Source organism: Cnephaeus nilssonii (genome assembly GCF_951640355.1).
Source record: "Cnephaeus nilssonii genome assembly, chromosome: 17".
NCBI lineage: Eukaryota > Metazoa > Chordata > Mammalia > Chiroptera > Vespertilionidae > Cnephaeus > Cnephaeus nilssonii.
In genome coordinates this window covers 2031699-2058604 of record NC_137088.1, presented here as the reverse complement: position 1 = coordinate 2058604, position 26906 = coordinate 2031699, and the positions used below count along the sequence as shown (strand labels likewise).

The window sequence follows — 26906 nt, the reverse complement described above, 5'->3', positions numbered from 1 at the left end:
TAGGACTGTCAGGAACACGCAGGGCCGGCCCCACACGGAGCTTCCAGGCTGAGTTCCAGCCAGGTTTCCCCGAATCCCGAAGACCCTGGGACCCTCGGCACCCCGGGACTGGGTGAGAGCCCTCCCACCGCACCTGCACCAGCCTTGCCCGATAGATGACGGAGTGCTGCCACCTGGTGGTCACCAGCAACACAGCCCCTCCTCCAGGGTCCCGTCTGGGCAATCTCCCCCACAAGGCCACCCCCCCACACGCACCCCACCTGTCTCTGAGGGCATTCACCCCTTGGGAACCAGGGTGGCTGGTGGCTGGGCTCCGGGTGCCCTTGAGACCCCCCAGCCAGACTGCGTGCCTGGGGAGCTTAGCTCAGGCCTGGCTGCTCCTCTGGGCTTTGAAACTCGTTTGATGCGCGGCCACGGCAGCTGCTCCTGGACGGCCCTCAAAGCCTGCACTCGCGGCAGCTGTCCCAGTCAAGGGCAGGCCGGGCTTGGAACCCCTGGAGGTTCCCGCTAGTTCAGCAGACGACCTTCCAGATTCGGGATTTGGGTTTCCCTGAAGCGAAGTCTGCGCAGGGCTCCGAGGGCAGGGCAGGGCAGGGCGGGACACGGCCCACCCATCCTGGGCGTGGGGCTGGAGCAGACCTTGAGGAGCTGCTGGGGGATGGCTTGGGGCTTGGGCTTCAGGTCCTCAGGGTGAGCCACTGGCACAGAGGATCTCCGGAAGACGGTCTCACAGGAGACGGGGGCCAGGCCCGGCCTCGGGTTCAGAGGCCCCTCCTGGCGAGGAGCAGCGGTTTGATTCCGGGGGCTGTGAGGCCTGGGCCCCTGGGGTCCCAAGGAAGAGGCTCGCCTGGGCCTTTGCTGACGAGGCACATCCCTGCGCGCACTGGCCGAGCCTCCTGGGCGGCTGTCAGGTGTCTAACAGCTGCTTGACTTACTCAGGTGCAGGGGGCTCCCCTGTGCTGCTCAAGGGCTCCGGGGGGCTGGCCTCTCCCCAGGGCTGACCTGGGAAGACGGGGATCCCTATGTAGGCCGGACCCTCATTTGTGAGGCTCCCAAGCCTCACTCCCTGAAGCCCAGACTCGGGGCTTCTGCATGTGCCTAGCAAAGTGGGGCTCAATCCCCCCGAGGCACCGGGAGGCAGGGGGGGCGGGCGGTGGCTGGTGCTCTCCTGAGCACCTTCATTCCTGCCTGAAACTGGGAAAAGGTGACCATCCACAAGCCATGGAGTTCTGGCTTCCAAACAAGTCCCCCCACCCCATCTCCCACGTCACAGTCCAGCCGGATTGGCAGCATGGGCGCCCCGTCACCATCTCCCCTCTCTGGTCTTGCTGGGAAATGAGGGGATGGCGGCATTTAGGATGGAATGAGAGGGGAGGCTGCAGAGGGAGGGGCCAGCCAGGCGTCACCTGTCATGGCCTGTGGGGCTGACACGCACCCCAGTCCCCGCAAGTCTGAAGCCAGGAGAAGCAAAAGTGCGCACGCTCGCTGGTCTTCAGGGGCCGGATGTGGGAGAGCTAACTCAGTTGACTGCATTTCCATGAACGAGTTTTAAAACTAAAATCTGAACCGGAGAACACTGTCAAGTATATGACCATCTGCTCACTATGCTGTACACCTGAAACTGACACAAATACCAAATGTTGGCCTGGCCGGTGTGGCTTGGCTGGGGTCGCAGGCTCGATCCCGTCAGGCGTGTACAGGAGGCAACTCACTGATGTTTCTCATATCGATGTTCCACTCTCGCTCCCCCTTCTAAAATCAATTTTTAAAACATAGTAATATTGGCCCTGGCTAGTTTGGCTCAGTGGATAGAGCGTCGGCCTGTGGACTGAAGGGTCCCAGGTTCGATTCTGGTCACGGGCACAAGCCCAGGTTGCGGGCTCGATCCCCAGGGTGGGGTGTGTAGGAGGCAACCAATCAATGATTCTCTCTCATCATTGATGTTTCTATTTCTCTCTCCCTCCCTCTCCCTTCCTTTCTGAAAACAATAAAATGTATTTTTAAAAATAAGTAAAATATAGTAATATTGAATGTAAACTGTAATGGGGAAAAAACATCTGAGCATGACCAGAGCATGGACAATAGTATGAAACAGCACCTCTAAGTAACTTAAGTTATCACCAGGCCCGACTGGCTGACATATTCCCCACCCCGTCTCCCAGGAATAAAGAGACACAGCCACTCATTTTTCAAGGTATTTCTTTTGTAAAGAAGCCAGATTTGGCAACTAGACTGAAAATCGTCCAAAACTCTGTACAAATGTCTAATATACAAATATACACGAGGCTTCTGCCAGGAAAACACAACGAACGCGGGCGGCTTTGGTGTCACCACCTAGGGCATCGCCACGCCCCCGGGAAGCGGGCTGGCGGACCGCACGCAGGCGACACATGGAAACAGGACGTACGCTATGTACACGGAAGTAGAAAAGACCAGTCCCTCGCCCGCTCACAAGCCCCCCGGCAGGAACGAGGAAGGCCATTCACCCACACCCCAGAGGGGCTCCTGGGAGGGGGAACAGCGCAAGGCATGCCCTTAGCGACCGGAGAGGGACCTGGGCGACGGCCCACCGTGCCACGGAGCTCCTCGCTCTCCTCTCGGAGCCTCACTCCATCTCCGTGAAGCGGGCAAACATGGCCTTGCGGACGGCATCCTTGTAGGAATCCGCACCGGACAGTCCATATGCGCTGCCCTTGGCCCCGAGGCCAGCTCCTTTTAGCCGGACTTGAGCCTGGGGACAGAAAACTGCTGTCAGCGGCTGGCAGGCGATGGGCCGCTCCCCGCCCTCGTCCAGCCCACTCCCTACCCGGCAGGAACACCCGCCAGGCGCCAGAGACCAGGCCTTCTGCCCTGGAGACCCGGAGCAGGTATAGGGACTGAGGGAATAAATGGGCCAAGGTGACAGCAGACTGAGCCCCCCCGCCCCCCCCCCCCACACCCGGTGCCTGCTGAGCAAGCATCGGCGCCGGAAGCTAGGCCCCGAGCACGACCGAAGCCGAAGCGGGCCTGGTGATTATGGGCTCAGACCGCGGCAGGGCGGCCTGGCGCCAGCCAAGCTCCCTGCACACCGGCCTGGAAGGTGTGACCTAAGCGGCGGCGCAGGTGGGGAGGGAGAGGTGACTGCGGGGTCTTGTCTAGAAGGCCAGCGGGTGGTGCCCTGATCCTGGGATTGAACCTCCATCTCAGCTCCGACCAACTAAAGGATTTCTTCTCGTGGACAAAAATCCTACTGCATTTTAGTTTGCTTTAAACCTAACCAAAACCACCTGGAAAGAAATGAAAGCACGATACCTTTCTATAGCCCAGTGGCGGCTAATGGGTCTGCACTGGAGCTAAGGGTTTGCTTATAACCAAGGACATAGGATACACAGTCCTCAGGAGGAAACAGGTCTCCCTGCGGCACCAAGACCCAGGAAATGCGAGCATTCCTCCCAACTGACATCTCAGCAGAGGCCGCGTCAGGGAGGCGCGGGGAGCAGGACCCCCTCGTGGGGAGACCGCCGTCTTGTGTCAGGTCACTGCCCGGGCCCAGGCCCCGGAGCCCCGCCCCACGCTCACCTCGATGGGGGCCGTGATGCCTTGACACTTCCTTCCCAGGCCCGAGCCTTCCCGCCAGCCCATGGCCTGCAGCATCTTGTTGCCAATGTTACTGTGGTCGATGCCGTCTTTGGTGGGCTGCTCGTAATTCCTGCCAGCGGCAAACACAGAGTTACTTAAGGGCTCGAGCCCCAGCGAGGAGGCGGGCGTGCTCACGACACGTACACGGTGCCCGCTTCCAGCTGCTTCTTGCGCTTGGGCTCCGGCGGCTCGGGGATGCCGTACTTCTCCCGTCTCTCCGCGGCGCGGTCCCGGTACTTCATCTGCGCGAGAACAAACACAGCTCGGACACCAGGCTTCAGCCTGCGGCAGCCACACTCCAGGGCCTCCCAAGTGGCCTGAGGAACAGCGCCGTGCCCCTCACTGCGCTGGGCCCTGGGCCGCATCTGAATGGCAGGTGGCAGATAAACTGCGGGCCCTGTGGAGAGCTACGTCCCCAACGAGCAGGCTTCTTATTAGCCACCATGCGTCAGCCCGCCACGGTCCCGGAGGAGGAGGAGGAGGACAGAGCTATGCTCTCCCCTCGGCACTTGGACAGGCCCACCCCCGGGCACCATAAACAGTGGGAAAAACAGGAAAACAACAAAACAGAGAACAAGCCCCTAACTACAGAACCTCCCAATGACTTGCGGAGGGAATTTCAAGTAACTTGCCCGCTGGTTCAGTTCTTTATTTCTTTTTAAATATATTTTTATTGCTTTCAGAGAGGAAGGGAGAGGGAGAGATAGAAACATCAATGATGAGAGAGAATCATTGATTGGCTGCCTTCTGCACGCCCCACACTGGGGATTGAACCTGCCACCCAGGCCTGTGCCCTTGACCAGAATGGAACCCGGGACCCTTCAGTCCGCAGGCCGACGCTCTATCCACTGAGCAACACCAGCAGGGCCCTCGGGTTCATTTCTAATCTATAGGCTTCCATTCTCCCTGCCCACTGCTGGCTGCACAGGCTTTCTCCTGCCCACCTGAGCCCCAGCCACTGCTTCCTCCACACGCCCTGCCATCACTTAGGCCAGAGAGAGCCTCCTGCTCCTTCCTCAAACCCAGGTGCTTCCCCGGCAAGTACTTGGCGTTCAGGACGCGAGAGCAGTCCTCAGGGCCCCTCCTGTCAGTGCCCCCCCTGCAGGGGCCATAAAGGCTCGCAAAGCACGCGCGGCCGGGGTCCAGTCTACACGAGCCTCAGTGGCCGCTGTGTGTGTGGTGACCTACCCTACCTTTCCCCTGGGACCTGGAACCAAGTGCTGCCAACGAGAGCTAAAGGCAGAGACCCGAGACGGTCTCCCCAGTGGCACACGCCCGCTCACCTCTCTCTCCCGCAGCTCCAAGGCCTCCAGCTCCTGCTCGCTCAGTCTGGACCGCCGGTAGATGTCCATGTTTTGCTGGAGAAGAGATGGGACACAGTTAAGAACGTGGACCATCCTCATGTGACACATCTACCATCACGCACGTCTGCTGTGTTCTCAGCTCAACGACTCCGGCAGGAAAGCAGAGGCGGCGTGCCCGGCCCATGCTCCTCCCCACCCCGAGGCCGGCGCGGGCCCCACGTCACTGCGCTGCAGGTGCTGATTTTTACAAACTGAAGGCGAGACCCCTGCCAGCAAGCAGCTCACAACTCGCTTCGGGGCAGGGGTCCGGAAGGGGCTCCGCGGTGCCTGCAGTCGCCCGTGACCAGGAACAGCCTCTAAAAGGCAATCACGGCCCTGGCTGGTGTGGCTTTAGTGGATCGAGCATCGGCCTGCGGACTGAAGTGTCCCTGGTCCGATTCCAGTCAAGGGCACGTACCCAGGTGTGGGCTCGCTCCCCAGTAGGGGGCGTGCAAAAGGCAGCTGATCCATGATTCTCTCTCCCCTCCTTCACAATAAAGAAAAAAATATAAAGAAGGCAATCACGCATTGTGGGCTCCCCTGCGCTGTCACGGCCCGGCCGCCCCCTCCCGCCCAGAGCGGGGAGAAGCGGCACCTTGTGCAGGTCGGAGAGCTGCTGGTGCCGGACCAGCGCGTCCTTGTTGGGGAACTGGCGCCGGCAGAGCAGGCAGGCCATCTTCTTCCAGTCGGCCAGCTTCTCCTCCTCACTCTCCAGCCTCTCCACCAACTCCTCTTCATTGTCACTGTCACCACTGTAAGCAGCCACCAGACCCCTCTGGGGACAAGAGGAGGAGGTCGTTGGCAATGGACAATGGCAGAGTACAGCTAGCACCTGGAGGCAGTACCGCATGACCCACGGCTCTGCGCCACCTCCGTCACCCACATTGCACCCAATGCACGGAGCAGCTGGGGCCCACGTGCTGGGGACAGCCTTCCTGGTACCGCCCATGTGTGCTGGGGACAGCCCTCCTGGTACCGCCCATGTGGGCCCAGGAGTTCCCAGATGGCGTCTCCAGACCACTGATGGTTCAGGAAAAGCCCAAACACAACAGATCAGAGAAACGGCCCACACAGACCAGTTATCTAGCACGTAAAAGACGTTTCTTGCTCCGGCTGGTGTTGCTCAATGGTTAGAGCACCAGCCTGCGCTCTGAAGGGTCACAGGTTCAATCCCCAGCCCGGATGTGTCCATGGGAGGCACCCAATCGACGGGAGCCTCACGTCTATGCTTCTCACTCCCCCTCCCTCCCTTTCACTCTCTCTAGAAATCAATGGGGAAAATATCCCTGGGTGAGGCTCAACAACACACACATTTCTTCTTAATTTTCCTTCCACACCTACAGCTATTTACAAAATGCAACGAGCTGAGCTTAGAAACTCAGGCCTCCTTCCTGCTCCATCACGCCTGCTCCCTCAGGGAGCACCAAGCCCGAGCACGAGTCTGTGCAGAAGCCGCCACGCACCCACCCAGCGCCCACCTCCCACACCCTGTGAAGCGGAAGTCACAGCAGCCGGGAGACGGCGCTGCGGAGTGAGACAGACCAGACCCGGCCTGTAAACCCTGGCGAGCTCCTTACCTTCAGGGGGTTCTCCTCGTCTCCATTGCGCACCAACTCAGGGATGAGCTGCTGCCTCTCGGCCAAGGCTCCCTGGGGAACGCGCAGTCATTAGTCTCGGGTCCGAGGCGCACCCAGCACCAGGCCCGCCCTGCCCGCCGCCCCCACCTTCTTCTCGAAGAGAGCGAAGCCCGCGTCGGCCGCGGCGCTCTCCCGCCTCTCTTCCTCTCGCGAGGAGCTGACGGGCTGGAAGCTGTTTTTGAAGTTCTCCTTCTGCTTGTTTAGGCTCTTCGCCCAGCGCTCCATGTCTTTGGCGATCTAACGTCCAAACCACAACCACGAAGAGACATTTAGGCAGACACTCAGAACACACTGCATCAGGGTCTGATCTCAGCCACGTGCTCTGAACAAAGCCGCTTTTGCTCCTGCTTCTAACGACAAACCTCTCCAAGGTCACTACATGAACACTGCCCCAGTCTGAGCCCCCAGGATGTCCCAAGTGCACAGGCAAACGGACAGACACTGGCTGGCACCGCTAAATACTGCAAAACGCTCGCCCAGCCGGGCAGCTCAGCTGGTGAGAGCGCCGTCCCGATACGCAAGGTTGCAGGCTTGATCTCCGGTCAGGGCACATACAGGAGGCAACCAATGAATGTGTGAACAGGTGGTACAACAAATGGATGCCCTCCTTCCTCTCTCTCTAAAAATCAACAAGTAAAATTAAAGGAAAAAAGAATCCAAATGAAGCTGATATAAATGCCACCGCCAAAACTCAGGACGTCACGCCCGGCGCGGCGGAACCCGGCGGCAGCGCCTCACCTGCTGGGCCGTCTTGCTCTTGGGCTTCTCCTTCTTCTCCTTCCCCTCCTTGGCAGGAGGCAGGCCCGCCTGCTGGTGGGAGCTGGACTCGGCGGCCGGCACGTAGGTCTCCTTCTCGCCGTCCCAGTACAGGTACTGCTGCGTCAGGGAGTTGTAGTAGTACTAGAAACGGACAGGGAGTGCGCACGCGCTGCCGTCAAACAACCAACTTAAATCGTTTGTCACAAGACACGGCACAGTTATTTTTTCAAAAAACCACAGAACGCGTTGCGGACGTCACACCTCCTGCCCACAGGGTGCTGCATGCCGTGGCGGGTGAGGACGATGAACCAGCCAGCGAACGTGTGGAACTTCTTGAGCGGAAGTGCCATGTGGTTTCTTTTCCAGAGTCTAGTTCCCATTCATTTAACCCCAACTCCTTTCCATAAACCATTGATACAAACCAAGAGGCCGGAACACACCCCGTGACAACCAGCTAACAGCTACCATTCGGTTCAAGCACGCAGCACTCGGACACCGAGGCCACCACACACAGGGCTGCGAACACCAGCTCGGTGCCCGCAAGGCGGTGCAGGTGAAGGAACCGGATCGGACCGGGGAAGGACGAGCTGCCCAGCAGAGGTGGCACCTCTCTCCTTTGTTCCCTCGCCCGTCACTCTACCTGCTCAACAGGGACCCAGAGCAGGTCTGTTAGGTCTCTGCTGGGAAGGGGGGTGGGTCAGACACGGGCCACACTTTGTGTCCAGCAAGGAGAGCGGCCCAGGAAGGGGTCAGACTTCACCGAGAGGTGGAGGCAGCCCGCAGCCTCGGCCTGCTCGGCGCCCTCAGCCTCACACTTCGCTCTCCATGCAAGCTCCTGCTAAAAGCACTTCTCTTGTATTCTCTAGCTCCAGCTCCTGATCAACAGTTTTATTTATGGAGTGTTAAAGCCGCTTTTCCTCTTTAAAAATCACATACACCACCCAAAATAAAACGCCACTCCACAAACCTGCCAACTTCTCCCCTCGAGAACAGAGATGCTAAGAAAAGAAGCTGGACACAAAAGGTCACATCTGATTCCCTTGGTCTGAAACGTGGAGACTAGGCAAACCCAGGGCAGGAGCAGGCAGGTTACCGGGGCGAGGGACTAGGGAGCGGCTGCCTGACGGGCACAGGGCTCCCATGGGGTGATGAAAATGTTCTGGAATGAGACGGCGGTGATGGCTGACGACACTGAGATACACTGAATACACACATCACCACTGATCTGTACGCGCTAAATGGTTAAAATGGTGAATTTTATCTCAATTAAGAAAAGAAGACATGGAAAAAACACAATTGAAAACTTCTATCTGGGTCTTTTTTTTTTTTTTAAATATATGTTTTTATTGATCTCAGAGAGGAGGGGAGAGGGAGAGACAGAAACATCAATGATGAGAATCACTGATCAGCTGCCTCCTGCACGCCCCCCATTGGGGATCGATCCCGAAACCTGGGCATCTGCCCTTGACCGGAATCAAACCTGGGACCCTTCAGTCCATAGGCTGATGCTCTATCCACTGAGCCAAACCAGCTGGGGCTCTAGCTGGGTCTTTACAGAAAGGTTAAGAGCCACCTATAAATGTCACTTGACAAGAGAATCCATGGTAAGAAGTCAGAACAGCAGTTAGAGAAGGGGGGTCCTGACCGGCGGGGGCAGGGGATCTTGCCATGTGTAGGGCTGTTCGCTCCTCTCCGTGCTGCTCGGTGTATGTGTAAACATTCAGAACGGCACACTTCAGTTTTGTGTGTTTTTATGTGTGAATATACCTCAAAACAGTTTTCTAACCTATAAATGAAAAAACTTAAACCCGTGAGCCCTGGCCAGGTGGCCAGTGGGTTAGAGCATCGTCCCCATAGGCCAAGGTGGCGGGTTCCATTTCCAGTCGGGGTGGGAGGCAATGGATCGATGTTTCTCTCTTACATCGAGCGCCCGCTTCTTGCAAGTGCCCCGACCCGGGACTGAGCCCGCCGCCTTTGGTGTACAGGACGACACTCCAACCAATGGGCCCCACAGGCCAGGGCCCGATGGCTGTGGAGAAGTGAAAGCGAACCTGGTCACCTGCTCCTTTGCAGGACTACTCCGCCTCATGCCTCACCCAGGGACTGAAGGACTCTGGGCCGTGCCCAGTGGGACCGAGGAGGAGAGTGCAGTTACCTGCGAGTTGGGGTCGTAGTACAGCCCTGTGGTGGGGTCGTAGTAATAGCCCGAAGACTCATCGTACTGGTAAGTGGACGTGTCCGGCACCGCTGCAAAGGCAAGCCCAGCAGCTAGTCAGCAGGGGCCCCACTGCATTCAGGTTCTAGGCCGCCGAGATGCAGCCATACGGTCTTCTTCTCTCACATCCCATGTCCCCCCACATCCACGAAGGGAGAGGAGCTCATTAAACAAAGGCAACAACCAGGACCTTCTAACTGTCAACAGCCCCCTGGGCTGGCTTACCGTATTTGGTACCAGGAACTACACCGGTCGGGGAAGCGGCAGGGGCCTGGGTACTTGCACTGGTGCTAGGCTGTGCCTCCTCAGTCTGCAAAGAACAGCAGCTTCAGTGAGTTCACCTGTAAGCCTCTCAGGATGCAATCACCACCACCAGGAGGAAGGGCTGCACACACACACGCACGCACGCACGCACACGCACACGCACACACACACGCACAGCTCTAAGGCAGCCCTGGAGCCAGACGCACGCAGCTACACTTTCTTCCTGAAGGTCGGTAAGCCGAAGCATGCAGAAAGCACAAGTACACCCTGCTGGGAACCTTACAACGAACACACACACACACACACACACACACACACTATTTTGTCATCTAATACCATCAGACACAAGTGAGGTTTGGGATGTGGCTCCTGCAGCACGAAAGCAAAACAAAGTCGCCCCACCAGGCGCTAGCTGTGTGTGGGAGCCAGGCTTACCGGAGAGCTGGGTGGGTTCGAGGTCTGATTGTACAACTGCGGGCTCTGGGACACCACAGCCGCCGAGGTGGTGGTCACGGCTGTGCCTGTGACGGAAGCACCGGGGTTAGGGGGAGCCAGCACGGCGCTCCGAGCCGACCGCCTTCGCTGCCATGCCCAGCCCAGCCTCTGTGTGTGTGTGTGTGTGTCAGATCTTATAAACAGCTCCCATACATGCCCTGACCCGTGGCCTTTCCGTCTTATACCCTGCTACAATGAGACACACCGCAGCCAGCCTGCTGTCGATGGCTATAGAGAAAGGAGGAGAGAACCATCTCTACTCCGGAGTTGAGAAAACATTGAACTCCGAGGCTTTTCTGATTCTGGAACAAAACTTAAGCCAAGGCTTCCAGCAGTGACCCTGGTTGATGTCTGGGTACCAGGCTCCAGGTCACTCTCTGTCCCTGACCCTGCGTGGGCACTCATGGTTCCCTAGGACACAGAGCAGGCAACAGAGGTGAGTCCAAGAATGAACCCTCGTTGCGCCACGCTCTCTGAGGCTGTGATCAGGTCTTGGTGACCACGAGCACTCTAACCTTCCCAGCCCGACAGCCCTGACGTGCCCCCAGGCCTGCGGGGAACGGACTCGGAGCTTTGGGAGTCGCTGGAACGTGAGGCGCCTCTCCTCAAACCAAGAGAAAAGGGGACGAAGTTTCTACCTGATGCAGATGCCGCATCAGGTTCCAACCCTCCAGCTTGTTGCTGATAGAACTGTTGGTAGTCCTGCGAGTACTGAAGAGAAGTCCACCGTTAAGGCTGCTGTTCCCAGAACCCTCTGGAACCAGAAGTGGGAGCGGTCAAAGCTGCCACCTACCTGGGTGTATTGCGCATAGCCGTCCTGGCCGGGCTGCAGGTAGCTGTAGTCGACACTGCCTCCTTCGCCACTCTGAGACTGGAAACCACCGAAAGATGACAAACAGACCACCTTAGTGGACACCAAGAAGGGACGAGGAAGGATTCCCTAAACGCGCCCGAGAGCTTCTAAGGCGAGCACCGCGGGGAAGGGTCACCGTACCTGGGTGGACGACCACTGGGCGGCAGCGATGGCTGTGCTGGCCACAGAGAAGGCGCTGACCCGGTTGCCATCAGGGAGGACCAGGTCTCTAAAACACAACGACCCAACCATGTGATCCCCTCAGGATGCTCCAGCCCGTCACCCACAGGCCAGGACACAGGGATTCCCTCCAGCCTCAGTGGGAGGTCTCAAATGCCAGCAAGGCCACGTGCAGAACGGGGAGGGGTCTCCAGGGCTTAAGTCCTCAGTGGGCAAGTGTCCCTGTTCTACTTTGTAACCTGCCATCCAATGAGGCGTCTGCTGGATGAGCAGACACTAGACACGGGAAACCCGCGTGCCCGCGGGGCCCCATCCACACGAGGCCACGGCATGCTATCCCGGGAGGAGGGCTTCTCTCCGGACAGGCGTGCCCTAAAGCGGCCTGCACAGCACACTCACCCACTGCCCGGCCCGCCCGGGTCCTGCTCTCAATTTTCCTGGCAACTGGAGACCAAGGCCAGAAGGTACCGAGCTCCGAGAGGAGACAACTGTCCCGCTCTCGGCCTGGGGGTCTGGGGAGGGAGTGGCCCGGTGTGGAGACCCAGCTGAGGGGACCGTCAGCACAGCACCCCGACAAGTGTGCGCGGACAGCAGTTTGAAACAAGGATGATGAAGCCACTCACTTTCTGGCACTTTTTGCAAAGTCAACCCCAATAGTCTTGCCATCGATTTTCAAAGGCGGGTGGAGACTCTGCAGTACCTGCAGCAGCTGGGAAGCGTCCTGAAGGGGAAGGGAAGAAACCCGCTGTCGTGTGATTGGAAATCTCACCCTACCACTGCTGCGTGGGAAAGAGCTTTCTCTTAAAAAAGAACAGCAGCTCATGACCGTCTGCGGCTGTGAAACCTTGAGAAAAACCGCCTCCCCCTCCACCAGGACAAGGAGGTGCCATGCTATTAAGGAGGAAATGCGAAGTCGACCCACAGCAAAGCCCGAAGGACTCACTGCGGCTCCATCACAGGCAGCGTGACTTCTAGCCCTCATCCAGTGATCGCCTGTGACTCAGCCTGCCACAGCGTCACCAGGTGGTCTTGAACTTTGGGCTCACAATTTAGTGTCACAACGGGGTGAACCCCATTTGCCTCTTGGAGCTCCGCTTCTTTTCAAAGGAGATCCCCCGAGCCCCTCACCATGGCGGAAGACAGCTGCACAAACGCGAAGCCCCTGTTCTGCTGCGTCTGCCTGTCTTTGATGAGGCGGATGTTGTTGACGGCTAAGGACGCGTAGGGGGACAGCGCAGTCATGATGGAGTCCACCACCGTGTGCGGGGCGATGTTTCGGAGAATGATTGCTGGGGCGAAGGAGACATGTGACATGTAAGACACGTGACATATAAATGCGTCCCACCGCCTGCGCTTTTCAAGGCAGGTTCAAGTACAAACACGCACACATCCATTTGGGGAGGTTCCTAGTGTGCCTTTCATTCTGACCTGGAGGAGGTTCTAACAACCAACTTTTTACAGGACACCCTGCAGCAGCTGCTGCTGCGCATGACCCAAGGGTCGGAGAACAGCAAAGCCACGCTCCGGCGCGGCCAGCGGGGGGATGGACTTACTGTCACAGTAGTAGTCCACAGACTGGACCGCCTCCGTGGTTCCACAGGGCACTTCCTGCTCCGAGTCTGCAGGAGGAAGGAGGGAGACCAGCCTCAGAAGACGAGCGGACAGCACACCAACGCATTTTTATTAACGAAATATATGCACCCCCAAAGCCTTAATGTGAAGTCGTTTGCTTTTGCAGCCACGTGTGGCTGTAATAAAACCTCACGAACTTGGACATGATCAGTGTGAAATGCACAGACGGGGCACGTGGAGGCTGACCCGACGCCTGTGCTGAAGAAAGGCAGGTGCAGAGTGCACCCAGGCAAGCAGACTCCTCTGGGAGGTAAAGGCCCCCCTGCACCCGCTATCACCAGCAGCACCTACCGAACCTACGGTAAAGGTGTCAGGAAAATATCCAAGTTACTTGTTTAAATGTCCTAAAACCTATACGTTCCCTCAAGTTCACAGACAACCCCGTAGTCAGGTCTTACTGCACATTCCAAACAGCTGAACCCGGGCTTACCAAACTTGTCCGCTCCACATCGGAAGCATTTTAGTCTTTTCCTGAAATTGTTAAGGCAGCACTGGAAAGAAAAAAGTTTCACCTTAATTGCCAGGCTTACTAGGAACCACGTGGGTCAGATCGGCAGGGCCATGGGCTCGTCCCAGTCAGCAATGTAAACAGCAGCGAGTAATACCAGGGACCCAAGACAAAGGGCATGAACCTACACACTGAGAACGCTTTGCTACGGGAACTCCTCCAAGAAAAACACATCTTGGCGTCTTTTGCAATAAACTGCATTCTTATCAAGTTGGAGGAACGTCTCAGTTCACTGAGAAACCTATGGGAAGTCACTGGCCAAGGTCTCCCTGGTATCGAAGCGCCTGACATGGACCACTCCATGTCCACAGAGGCCAACAGAGGAGTGGACACGGGACGCAGCCAGAACAGAGTTGAGCCTCTCAAAATGTCAATGCAACACCCAAGTTCAAAGTGGTGCACTGGACCCTGACAGGACTCACATAGCCTGAGCCCTGAGCCGGTCACAAGGACTTTTGTTCGTGTAATTGAGACTGCCCAAAGTTGAGAGCTCAGGAACTGAAGAAACTGTAAAGTGAAACACACCTAAAACCTTAACTAAAGCACTGGGCTTAGAACCTGGATCTTAATAAATAAAACCACTCTAGTGTTCTAGGGATCTGTCCTCTAACAGGGGGACCCAAAGAAAGTCACAAAGCACAAAAATCACCCCATGACAGACACTGGTGACCGGCACTTCCGTTTCCTTGTTTGGACGGACACACACACACACACACACACAATCTCTCTCTCTAAAACCCCGAAGGAGCCGGGTCACGTGGGAGCAACAGCCCTACCTTGTTACAAAGCCAATCTTCAAACTTGGGTCTGGGGTTGCTGTAATGCATTGCAATGTGCTTTCCTTGAATCACCAGCTTTTTCTGTAAAAAAAGAAGTAATTAGTTATTCCCATTGTGGGAAACGTGTGTCCATTTTCCCAGGGCAGAGCACACTTCGGAAAAATCAGTGCTCTGGAATTAAATGGACAACATACGGGGAGGGCCAACCACCGCCACCTATACTCTGCCCATCCAATCCTTCCGACAGGCAGCAAGAGAATGGGATGCGGAGTAAAGGTCAACGGAGTCAGGGCGTGCTGACAGGCACCAGGCGTGTCTCCGCAGAGACAGAAGTCCTAACCTCAGCAGTGACAGGCTGCCCGAGGTGACAGTCTAGTTCAAAGGCAGAAACCACAACTCTCCCAACTCTGAGGTCGTCTCCTACGTAAGCCCTTAGCACGTGTCCTCGGCTCCGCTTCGCCTGGCCCCGTCCCCCATCCTTAGGCACCGGGGAGCCTTCCCGTTTCCCTTCCCCAGCTCCCGCTCAGGAAGAGCTGCAGGGAGGGAAACTCGCTGACAGGGAGCCTGGTCACAGCTTTCTCAGGAGGGACTATTCTGAATGCCATCGAGTCTAAACCAGCTAAACGAGGCTCTTTGTGCCAGCTGCAGCCTGTCACGTCCCAGGTGACAGATGTGTTTTCCACTGAAATGGGTGGCACTCTCTTCAAGATGAGTAACCAGGAGGCCAATGAAGTTTCTTCAGGGGGGCAGGAAAGATTCGCAAATGCTTGTATGCCACCTCATCCTTCACGTCAACCACGTGACTCAGAGGGACTGAATTTGAAAAGTTCAAGACTCCAAGCTGAATCAGTCTAGCCAAGCGCACGCCCAGCACCTGCCCCCAAAGAGTCTTCCTTTAACAGGTGCGCCTTTTCTTTCTCTTTTTTTGGGGGGAGGAGGGGGACGGGGTGAGTGGGGTGTTCTGACACTATCAGAACAGATTTAAGCAGGAGGTTAGATATCCAGATTTTTAAAAGGAGTCTAACCCTCTGAACATACATACTGTTGAGCAATCTGATTCTTGCAAATCCTGAAGGATTAAGACATGCTGTGCATGTGGTCTCTGCCAGATCTAAAGGCAAGACCGACGTCAGGCCGAGGGGAGGCGCCGAGGGGCCATCCACTCCTTGTGGTACAGAAGCAAAAATAAAGAAGCCGGAGAGATGGCAACAGGTCACCCCACTAAGAGGGTGTGTGTTGGGGAGACTCCAAACTACCACTGAGTCCCTAATCCTATTGGCCTCTTGTTTCTGGAGTGAGTTTGAACTGTAATAAAGTATTACACTTAACATAGCTTTGTATACATTAAAATCGTGGAGATTTTAAAATGTCTTACAGGCTTTTTGTCTAGGAGGAGTTTTAAACTCCCAGGCGCGTCCTCAGACACAGCCACTGCGTCAGCGCCGCCAGGCCCAGGAAGCAGACTCACAGGGGCTTGTGCGCCTCTGAGGGGACTAGGGTGGCGTCCCCAGGAGGAAACGCACGGAGCTCTACTTTCCTAAGATCAGGTGTCGCCGCTGGGTTAAGAAAACGAGGCTTAAAAATCTAACCAATCAACCACACTTCGTGAGTCTTGTTATAAACGGCAATATATTAATAACCAAAGAAGAGAACTCTTATTTACGGGTGACAAGTCATAAAATGCTGCAGAAAAGCAACAGGCATTAAGAAAACGTCCCAGAACGCACTTGGGTACGGCATTCAATACTGTGCTCTGGAGTTCTGGAAAAATGTCACGTCTGTGCCAAGCACTGAACGTTATCTTGACACTTCAGTTAATGCCACGTCCAAGAACCCGCAATGGTTTGCTCTGGACCGACATCCCAGGCATTCCCAGGGAGATTAGGGTGTTAATGCCCCTCTAACTGGCTTAGACAGCAGGGCTCCAGCTCCCAGGCTACGCTCCTCAGCCTCATTGTCCACACATTCCACCAGGCCCTTACCCAGCCCTTGAAGACATGAGCAGTAAAGCCGCCAGGAGGCTTGTGGTCCAGGAGAGATAGGGACTTATTTGTAAAATGCCTGCAGCAGACTTCTATGAAATTCTTGTCATTGTCAGAGAGAGCTGGAGATTCTGAGATGACTCTCAGTGACACCATAGTACGCAGAGAAAGGGGACCTGGAGTGTTTGGTAACTAGAGAGGTGTTCAGGGGTAGCCAAGCCCCGCCAGGCAGATACGGCTAAGGGCTGAGCAAATTCTGCAGTGCACTCCACGGACTGTATTTATTCTAGTCGAATCAATTTTAATATATACAAAGCTTTTCTTTTTGTAAAGTCACTCCTTTGGAACAAACCACTCCTTCAACCTTTTTTTAAAATTGCACAGACTTGTTCCATTTTCATGAATATCTAGACTTGGTGAGTGAAGCAACCTGATTGGCTTCCATCCAGCTGGTAGCATCTTGCAAGTGATAAAACTCCACGAAGGCGAAACCACGGCTTACACCTAGAGACAGCATTCAGATATAGACGGGATACTTGTGTTAGTCAGTTCCTTTATAACAGGTGAATCTCTCTCCCACTGCTTCAACACCGTGGGACAAAGCCAATTGGGAAGCAGTTTTATAAATGTGACTTGACTTGGGGATCTTCTTGAGACTTTGCCATGGCAAGGAACCAAGCCGCCTGAGCTAAAGCCACTCGATCTGATTCCACGCTTCAAAAGTAACCATGCAACCGACTACAAACAAGGAGTTTACACATCACTACTTACCGGAGGAAAGAAAAGCCCCTAAAAACAAAGTTTTAAAAAGGTCCTCAGATGCTCTATAACATCGTTTGCAAAGAGTCACATTCCTTAGCCATGGCAAACCTGTCATTCTGAACTCATGTGCTCGAAGGCTGGGGGAGCAGGAGGGTCTTGGGGACGGGGACGGGGAAGAGGACCGGACAGCGGAACTCAGCTCTCACCTGTTTTCCTTTTCATGAGCCTCACATCCGCAGGCTGAGGGCCTTCGAAGGACTCCATCATTTCTCGAATCTGCACAGGGTTTTACACATTTACAGTTAAAGCTTCAGCCACAAACTGTTCCGCACCAAAGAAGTTCAAGGACTGGGGGCTGCATCATCTACTTAATTAGCCAAGTTCTGAACTTCCATCAACCGAATGCAATTATTGTAAACATGGGCTAGAAGGAACTCTCCCACAGGAACGCCCGTGTCACTGTACCCTGAAAGCTCTCTCTGTGCTGCCTGGGACTCCCCCTCTCACTGTACCCTGAAAGCTCTCTCTGTGCTGCCTGGGACTCCCCCTCAGGCCCATTATTTACCTCAGGACACACGGCCTTGCTCCCGGTATCCTGTCCACCACGCCTCCCCTTCAGCCTCATCCCACGGCCCTTTATGCTAAAGAACCAGAATCAATGGCCAAAAACCGAGAAACGCCTCTTCAGTTAAATAGTTTCTGCACACCTTAAGAATTTTCTTACGTTTACTTTAATGATGAAAACTAACAAAGCTCATCTATTGTTAGGCCCCTAATAAGTTAAAATAAAAATTAATTGGGCCTAGGAGCAGCAATTCTGGCTGACAGGTTTCTTACCGATGTCACACCAAGCCCTTATTGCAAAAGGCAACGAAAACAAAATACATTCGTTCCTTTATAATACCAGGAAGCAATACTCCCAGGGGGAAAAACAGGACCAAATTGGTGAAACAGGGATTCTTAGTGGCCGCTATGTGCAAAGGCTGCAGGATTACGCGGCCGGTCCTCATTACTGGTGGGTTCCTATTCGCGGGCGGGCCTGCCCACTACGTGTCTAACTCCCAGGCAGTGCCGCAGCGCTGGGCCCACCGCGGAGTGCGCAGTGACGGCCGCTCCTGGCTGTGCCGCGGGCCTGTTTCAGTGGCCACACTCCAAACCAGGGGCCTTTTCAGTCTGTTTAGTGCGGAGCTGTCCCATTCATGCGCTTTTGTTGACATCACTGTTTAAATGACTCTCCAAGTGTAGTGTGCATGCTGTCTGCTCCCAAGCGCAAGGCCACCACGTGCCTCACAGGTCACATAGGTGTCAGGTAAAATTTATTCAGCCATGGCCTACAGTGCTGCTGGCCATGAGTTCGAAGCTGCTCAATCAACGATATATATTAAACAAGGCAACTCTAAACGACATACAAAACCAGGTGGGCAAAAATGTGGCCAGAGCTCACAAGGACTTAGCTCTGGATCGTCCCCGGGAGCAGTGAATTTACAGACAGCTACTACCCCGAACAAGGAAAATGGACTGAATTTAATTTTTCAGAGTGAGAAGCTACACTGACTCAGGTTCATGCTTGTAACACATAGCTAAAGACAGTTCCTTCCAAAGCAGTGATATAGAAACATCGTGGCAACCTAGTAACTAAAGACAGTTCCTCTGAGAATTCCCATGTCAGGGAGAGGACAAACTAGAGGCCAACAAGAATGAAAGTGACAAACTGAAGCGCAGGAAAAGATTCAATACTGCACTTTTAAAGTGTTTTAAAGATCCCAACAAATTTTCTAAGACTATCTATCTATCTATCTATCTATCTATCTATCTAAAAGCCTAAGCAACCATCGGACTGGTAGCTATGATGTGCACTGACCACCAGGGGGCAGGCGCTCAACGCACAGGCATGGAAACATGGAACAGACTGATGAATCTCCGAGGGAAGGGAGAAGGGAGGGAGGGATGAGATTAACCAAAGATCTTATATGCACACTAGAGGCCCGGTGCACGCACTGGTGGGGTCCCTCAGCCTGGCCTGCGGGGACTGGGCCGAAACCGTGCACCAAGCCTCCGACATCCCCCGAGGAGTCCCAGATTGCGAGAGGGCGCAGGCCAGGCTGAGGGACCCCACCAGTGCACGAATCCATGCACAGGGCCTCTAGTTCTCTAATATTTGTGCACCTCAGAAAACCTACTTTGAAAACCAGCCTTCTATGGTGGAGACTTCTACTTCCCCAAACAAGCCTAGAACACGACAATCTCGTTTTGTCTCCAGCACGGTGGCCCTGGTGTCAGCTAGAGCCTGCTCTCCTCATGCCACCACTTCCCCTGGGCTCCCAGACGCCTCAAGGGGACAGTCGGATGAACAGGCTCTTTCCTGAACTGGCTCCGGTGGGACTTTCCATCCCGACGCCACATGCTCACTGCTGAGCTCCGAGCTCAGCTCTGCCCTCGCTAACCACCACGCTTCTCCCATCACTCCAACCCGCACAGCTTTTGCACCAGGCAAAACCCCCAGTAACTTACTTTTATACTTAGCTGGGCTTCCTAAGCCTCCAGCACCTTCCCAGCCACCTCTCCCACCCAAAGCCTTTAACTTGCGTGGACACAAGCTGGGTGCAAAGTGTCGTCTAAATCCAGCATCTTTCTGTTCATAGCCTGTTCATAGGAGCCCTGCCTGGAGGCCAGCCCCTCACGCCCCCAACTCTCCACCAGACAAAACACTCCTCTCCCTTAAGAACCAGCTCAGCGCCTCTCTCTGAAGCACTTCCTCACCCGCCACCAGCAACAATCCTCCAAGCTCTCCGAGGCGCCTGCGGACCTCTCGCAATAGGATCGCTTCCCCCACCCATCCGTCTGCTCAGCTTCGTCCTCATCACCGCTGACCTGAGCTCTTCACCTAAGCGTTGCCTGAGACTGGATCCATGGCTCTGCATCACAGCAGCATCCAGAGCACACGACAGGTGTGCAGTGGTCCCCATGAGTGTCCCACTAACTCCAACACCCCACCTCACACCGTCACTTCCCGCGTTTAGAAGACCAAAGCTGAGCGAACCCAGTATTTACCTTCAGCTTTGTCTGGAATTCATAAACATTAGTTAGAATGTTACTTTGAATACTCCAAGATGATACTGGCACAATGCTATGCATTTGCATCTTTCAAAATCATTTCAAAATCTCACATCCATTTCACCTCCACCATCGGCCGAGCAGTTTCCTGCATTGGAGCGTGGAAGCCTGTCTCAGAGACCGCTGGTCCTGTGGCGGGAGATGTGTGTGCTGATATACACTGAGTGGCCAGATTATTATGATCTCTGAACGCATAATAATCTGGCCACTCAGAGTGTGTGTGTGTGTGTGTGTGTGAGAGAGAGAGAGAGAGAGAGAGAGAGAGAGAGAGAGTGTGTGTGTGTGTGTGTATGGGATTAGAGGTCTGGTGCATGAATTCATGCATGGGTGGGGTCCGGCCAGCCTGGCCAGGGGGAGGGGACATGGGTGGTTGGCCGGCCTGCTTGCTCGGTCGAACTCCTGGTCGAGGGGATAGTTTGCATAGACACTGAGTGGCCAGATGATTATGCGTTCAGAGATCATAATAATCTGGCCACTCAGTGTAAGTGCCACTTGAATGTCACGAATAGAGCTTTGGAAGAGAAGGCATTCCACCTGGGGGGGGGGGGGGGGGGGAAGAGCAGGAAAGGCTTTGCAGAAAGTAGCCTTTGAGCAGAAAGCAGCACACGATGGACATGTCCACAGTGGCCTGCGGGGGAGGCAGGAGGTGGATGTGCCTGGGTGGAATGACAGATGCCACTGGGAGCCAGGCAGTGCCGAGAAAACAAACAAACAAGAATGAAAATAAGAGCGATCAGGCAGTGCCAGCACACCAAGGCCCCAGCTGGCCAGTCAGAGGACCGGGGAGTCAGGGAATGGCCTTCCTGTTCAACAGGCTTCGCAGATGTGTCAATTGATAGTATAATTTTCATCAAATCAAATGGGAGGCCAGATCATGACAAAGTGTTTTTACTGATACAAGTAATCAATTCAATAAAAATGTACTGACTACCTTCTAAGGGCTACTGAAGGAACAAGTCCCGATCCCTGCAGTAAGGAATGTCTGAAAACTCTACCCGGACTTCCAAAGCCGAAATGGGAATGGGAATTTGGATGAATGAATGCACCAAACTGAGAGAAGTCTACCCTAAAGCCAGCCCTATTTCACTAACTGAGCTATCAGCTTCAGCTAAAACAGTGACGCCAGACAAGGGAGGAAGCTCCTTGTGCCCAGAATGCTCGACGGAACTGCTGTTCCCCTTACGTCGCTCTCCGTGATGGTGATGGGAAGGCCGCGCAGCATGATGGTCTTGCTCTCCCGCTCATCGCTGATGTCATGCCTGTAGTCATGCTCGCCATAGTCACCATCTGAATGGTAGCCATCTTCGGATCTGTCACTGTTCCTTCTTTCACGTTCTCTCTGATTTACAATAAACAAAACCACAATGAAAACCACACTGGGTTTATGCCCTCGGACCCAGGCCCCCACTCCTGGAAGTCATCTTTGGGAACAACAGCGAGGATACAAGAACCCCATGACAACGTCCCTGCAGTGTGTTCTGAAACAGCAGAACCAAACCAGAGAAACCCTGTCAACAGTCGTTCCGTTCAGGAAGCACGGTTTGACCCCTCACTGCACAGATGCCAACACAGTGAGACACCATTACATGTTACGACATGAAGTTTATGTGCGAGGAAAAAGTGGACGGAAAAAGCCAGTGCAAAAGGACACGTGCCGCACGACTGCTCTGAAACGAAGCCATGCGCGAACGGGATAGGAAGCAAGCTGCGCTAAGATAACGGAAACTCCGACTCAGTCTCACACCCGCAGCTGCATCTTTTTAAAAATATATATATTTTATTGATTTTTTTACAGAGAGGAAGGGAGAAGGAGTTAGAAACACCGATGAGAGAAACATCAATCAGCTGCCTCCTGCACACCCCCCACTGGGGATGTGCTCGCAACCAAGATACATGCCCTTGACCAGAATCGAACCTGGGACCCTTCAGTCCTCAGGCCAACACTCTATCCAGTGAGCCAAACTGGTTAGGGTCGCAGCTGCATCTTTAAAATGGGAATACCACCCACCTCACAGGGTGGAGCGTTAGAGCGCCTGGGACATGGTGAGCCCTAAGGAAGCCCTGGCCCATATTTCTATGACGGGAACAGAGCGTTTGAACATCATACTCCAGGAGAGATGTCCACCCTTGGGATACTACTTCCAGAAGCCTGGAGGCTTTATGCGTACAATTCATACCTAATTCTGACAACCCCATAAGCAGCTGCTGTCCCTCACCTCGGGACTGTCGTAGTCTCGGTAGTCGTCGTATCGATCCCCCCTCCGATCATCACTGGATCTCTTGTAATCCGAGTCCCTGCGCCTGCTCCGGGGCTCCCGCTCATCGCGGTCATCTCTGTCAATGATGGAGCCGTACCTTCCACTTCGCTCTGTTCTACTCACTCTGCCAGGGAAAATAATTTGCATTTAATCTAAAGCAAACCACATTTTGTACCTTTAGAAAACATGGCTGAACACACGCCCACAGCTCAGTTTACAAGATATACAAATAGTTTTATGTAACCCTTAAAATTTATCACTAAATTCCGGGTCACAAAGACAACCACTGGGAAAACATCCATATTCCTAAATGCAAAACTAAGTTTTAGGAATTCACGCTAAATCGGAAAATTCAGATATCAAATGTTTGGGTTTAATATGTTTGAGAAAGGGCCAGGTTGTTCAAATGTATCCTGTATTTTCCCAAGCCTGGGGTCTATGCATCACCCCATCACCCCTGACTTCCATCTTAGCGATCAAAGGTAGGGAGAAATCAATTATTAGCACTTCACCCAGTTTCAAAGGAGAGCACATCCTGACACGTCCACTCCCAAGGCTATCATCACAACAGCCTGGATGAGTTAAAGACACCTCCGCCAGCAGGCAGTTAACGAAGGAGTTCATAGGTCAGACATACCCAGCACTGTCAGAGAACTTTATTTCCTGTAACATCTAGCTTATTTTTGGTTACTGGGCAGCACTGGGAAATCTAAAAACAAGAGGCTTAAACCCACTTGACCACAGATATACACAGTTATTTCACAAATTGTTTCCCAGGTTCATAAAACTGCTGTGTAAGGGCGTATTTAAGGCATTCAAATACAAAGAAGTCAATGAAAACCAGTAGCCTAGGACTGTTTCAGGTGAAGCGTGGGGGTGACAGGCCCTGAAAAGGTAAGTGTTCACTTAGTAAGTTACTTGGAAACACAGACCGCTGACACAGAATTGAAATAACGGCATCACGTGACGAGACCACTTCCTGAGTCCCTCTGGGCCATCAATTTGCTCCTTCACTGGGACTGGCCTCAATACTAAGGAGGCAGGTGGCTGAGTAAGGAAAGGCTGTGAGTTAAATCAAACGGTTGGAGTGGGAGAAGCCACAGCTGACACAGCAGCCACAGCTCTCACTTAATTCTGCACTAATTCCTGAGTTTACGTGTAATCCATGGCCCAAGACCTCCCAGCCTCCAAATCGGGATCATCTTGCTATGCAGGGGACAAGAACTGGCCCTCACCGGTCGCTTACTGCTGCGGCCGGGCACTGACTTCTGCACGGCTGTTATCCACCCTGGAACCTTCCGCGACCCACTCCACCCTGCACTCCTTTACCTGTGTTACTATTACCCTTCAGGCCCCTCCTCAGATGATACTTTCCCCAGGAAGCTTAACTGGCTGTTCCCAGACACCCCCCTCCCCCGGCTCCCTGTGCACAGCACCCTCCACCTCCTTCCTCGCAGCAGGATCACACACCACTCTCTCTCTCTCACTCAACGGCATGCTTGTGAGAGCAAGGATCATGGAAGCGCTCACAGCAATGCCTGGCACAGACGGACACTTGAACATCTGTTTGATAAACAAAACAATTTTTAAAAACTTGCTGTCCCCACTGAAATGTTGCGGTTAAAGCATGTACAGCAGTAACTCACCGTTTGTCGGAGCCCATTGTCTTACTGAAGATCTAGCCCACTGCTCCAAAAGGTTCAAATGTTGTGGGGTTTGTTTTTGTTTTTTTTCTAGAAGAAAAGAGAGATTGGTTGCTGCAAATCTGCATCACTGTCAATCCTTCTATGACGGGGACACTACCGAGGTAGGAATTTCATCAAAGCCTTAGAAGGGGGGTAGGGAAGCTAGGGACCAAATTGTCAACATTCAAATCATGCCGTTCTGCTAACGAGGAGGAAGCCTACTTTCCAACAGCAGAGCCCCTGCCGGTAACCAGCCCGCAAAGGGTGCGGGCGGGAGGCCTTTCCGGCTCCCGCTTCGGGTTACACAGCCAGCAAACAGGCCGCAGCGCCCTGGGCCCCGCAGCAAAGGCACGCCAGCGGGGTGGACGACCATCTCAACAGTCATCGGGGCCTTGACTGAGAGCAACGTGAGATCCAAACCTTTCGGGTGGAAAATCGAAAACCTTGTAGAAGCCGGGATGCTGAGCTGATGGAAATCTACTCCACTTACAACACAGCGGCGGCCCCAAAGCTACTTCCGTCTGACCCGAGACCAACGGGGACACGGCTTCCTTCCCGGGCAACAGGGACCTCCGCGGCCCGGGCCCGCCCCGACCCCGCAGCCCAGCAGCTCACACGGCTGGGACGCGCCGGCGCCCGCGAGGCCGGGGCACTGCTCCCGAGCCGGCCCCCAACGAACCCCGGCGGCCTTGGGGAGAAACAAGGCCCGGGGCAGGACCGCTGACGCCGCCCCTCGACGCCGGGGCCGTGCCCAGACCCACCTCCCTGGGGTGTCGCGGCCGAGATGGCGGCGCCGGCGCCTGCGCGGCCGACTGGGGCGTCCGGCGCCCGCTCGCTCCCGGCACACGCCCCCCCCCCGCCCCGCAGAGGTTCCCAGCCCGCAGCAGCCTTCCCCCAACAGCCCCCCGGAGAGGGCGCAGTGGGTGCACTGCGGGCCAGGGCGGCGGGAGGCTGCGGGTGCCGACAAGTACCCGAGGGACGGCGACGGCTCCTCGCTCGTCTGGGCTGCGGAGCGGGGCGCGCGTCCCGGCAGGGCACACCCGGAGCCCGACAGAAGCCGGCCTGGGGCGGGGCGGGGCGGGAGGCGGCCCTCGGAGACCTGACAGCGCAGGCGGCGCCGAGGAGCGCGGGCCGCCAACGCCTCGGGCAGTTGGGTCCGCGGGGAGGTCCGGCCGGAGCGGACGGCCGCGGCCCGAGCGCGGCGGCCAGGGAGACTCCGCGAGGCCCGCCCCGACAGCGAGGCCCGCCGGTCGCTACGCCCGGCCGCCGCACTTACCTCCAGGAAGGATCCAAGTGGCCCAAGTAGCGGTTTTGTGCCTCAGAACCTCCAACCGGGTACCACCGCTCCACAAAATGGCGCCTCCGTCGACTGCCGTCTCCTACCCACAGTTCCTCGCGCCCACCCCCTCCCCCGACACGCCCCCCGAGGAGGCGTCCAATCCGCGGAGGCGCCTGGCTGCGCGAGGGCTGCTGGGAAGTGTGGTCGCTAGGGCCGCCTGTCAGTTACTACGCCCCGGTTAATGTCCTGCGTATTTCCCTTCTTCAAACCCGGCCCGTGGCCAAGCTGCCTCTTGCAGACCCGGGTTAGAGCTTTCACCTTTATTAGGCGTAGTAATGCTTTGTCTTTGTTACAAGCACGTCTAACCCGGTTTTAAGAGAAGGAACGCTAGTTCATCTTACGTTGCATTATTGGACGCTAAGATGATTGGGCGACTTTACAAATATCTATTTTCATCTTCATAACCTATGAAATGGTGATTAAATCCACTTTGCACGTGAGGAAATTGATATTCATGGAAATTAAGAGGATTCTTGAAAGCAGGTCTAAAGAGTATCATCCCATTGATATTCTCTTGTTACTTTAAGGGTTAATTTAATAGTTACTACTTGGATGTCTACTACTATCTCCAAGCTAACACAGCCAAAACCCAACCTCCTCTCCACTACCTTCCCTGGCTCATAAATGGAAACTCCCTGCTTCCAGTTACTCAGCACAGGAACCTTGGAGTAACCTGTGACTTTTTTTCTTGCACCCAACCTGTCAGCAAATTCTTCTCATTCTACCTTCAAAATATTTCTAGGATCTGACCACTTCTAGCTGCAACTGCTGTCCACCTAGCCAAAGCCACCATTACTGTCCTTTTTTTGCAGAGAGGGGAGGTTACACAGAGATAATGTGTTGGAACTGGGACCTGAACTATTAGGCTTGATTTTAGAGTTTATGCCCTCAGCCACTAGAATGTAAACTCCAGGAGGGCAGGGACTTTTGTCTGTTTAGTTCACTACTCTATCCCTGGTCCCTTTCCTGTAAGGTGACCAGATCATCCCGCTTTTGGCGGGACAAAACCAATTTTTAACAATTTGTCCCGCGTCCCATGGCGTTACTCTACTGGTGCCCTGCACACAGTATGCCCTCAGTAAAGATTTGTTGAACAACAGATGAATCCATGATCAAAGTGAAAGGTAGAACATTTGTGGCAGAAAGCAGCAGAGGTCCTTGGACGATTCAGAGATGCTTTGGACTCCCGCCAGGGAGGTGGTGATCTTTGTGCATCCAGTTAGCATAACTTCCCATTATTAATAAATGTATTTTTAGAGGAACTGAGTTTTCAGGCCACTTATACAAACTGGAAAATAGACCATGACAAGGCAGAGAAAGGTCTCAGTTTATTATGGAAAACGGCACCCACACCGCTCTCTTCTAGATAACTAAGTGGAAGGATGTCAGTGAGATTCCAAACCAGAACCTTCAAATATACTAAAAAATATTTTTCCTAGAAAAGCATCTTTAAACATGTTCTTAAAAATATTTTTATTGATTT

At 54.5% G+C, this 26906-nt stretch overlaps 1 protein-coding gene across 1 annotated transcript; it reads right to left on the bottom strand.

The window, feature by feature from the left end:
• Positions 1-2185: 2185 nt before the first annotated feature.
• Positions 2186-25477, bottom strand: RBM5 (RNA binding motif protein 5). The gene is made up of 25 exons (XM_079794863.1): positions 25361-25477; positions 24046-24132; positions 22358-22523; positions 21325-21480; positions 17234-17303; positions 16696-16769; positions 14281-14364; positions 13427-13487; positions 12918-12983; positions 12493-12653; positions 11988-12085; positions 11326-11413; positions 11125-11202; positions 10970-11042; positions 10272-10357; positions 9798-9882; positions 9513-9604; positions 7337-7498; positions 6686-6835; positions 6539-6610; positions 5557-5736; positions 4902-4976; positions 3763-3860; positions 3559-3688; positions 2186-2731 (listed from the first exon to the last, which is right to left on the bottom strand). The coding sequence occupies exons 2-25, from the start codon at positions 24060-24062 to the stop codon at positions 2606-2608; spliced, it is 2448 nt and encodes an 815-aa protein (XP_079650989.1). The 5' UTR covers positions 24063-24132; positions 25361-25477; the 3' UTR covers positions 2186-2605.
• Between the last annotated feature and the right edge of the window lie 1429 nt (positions 25478-26906).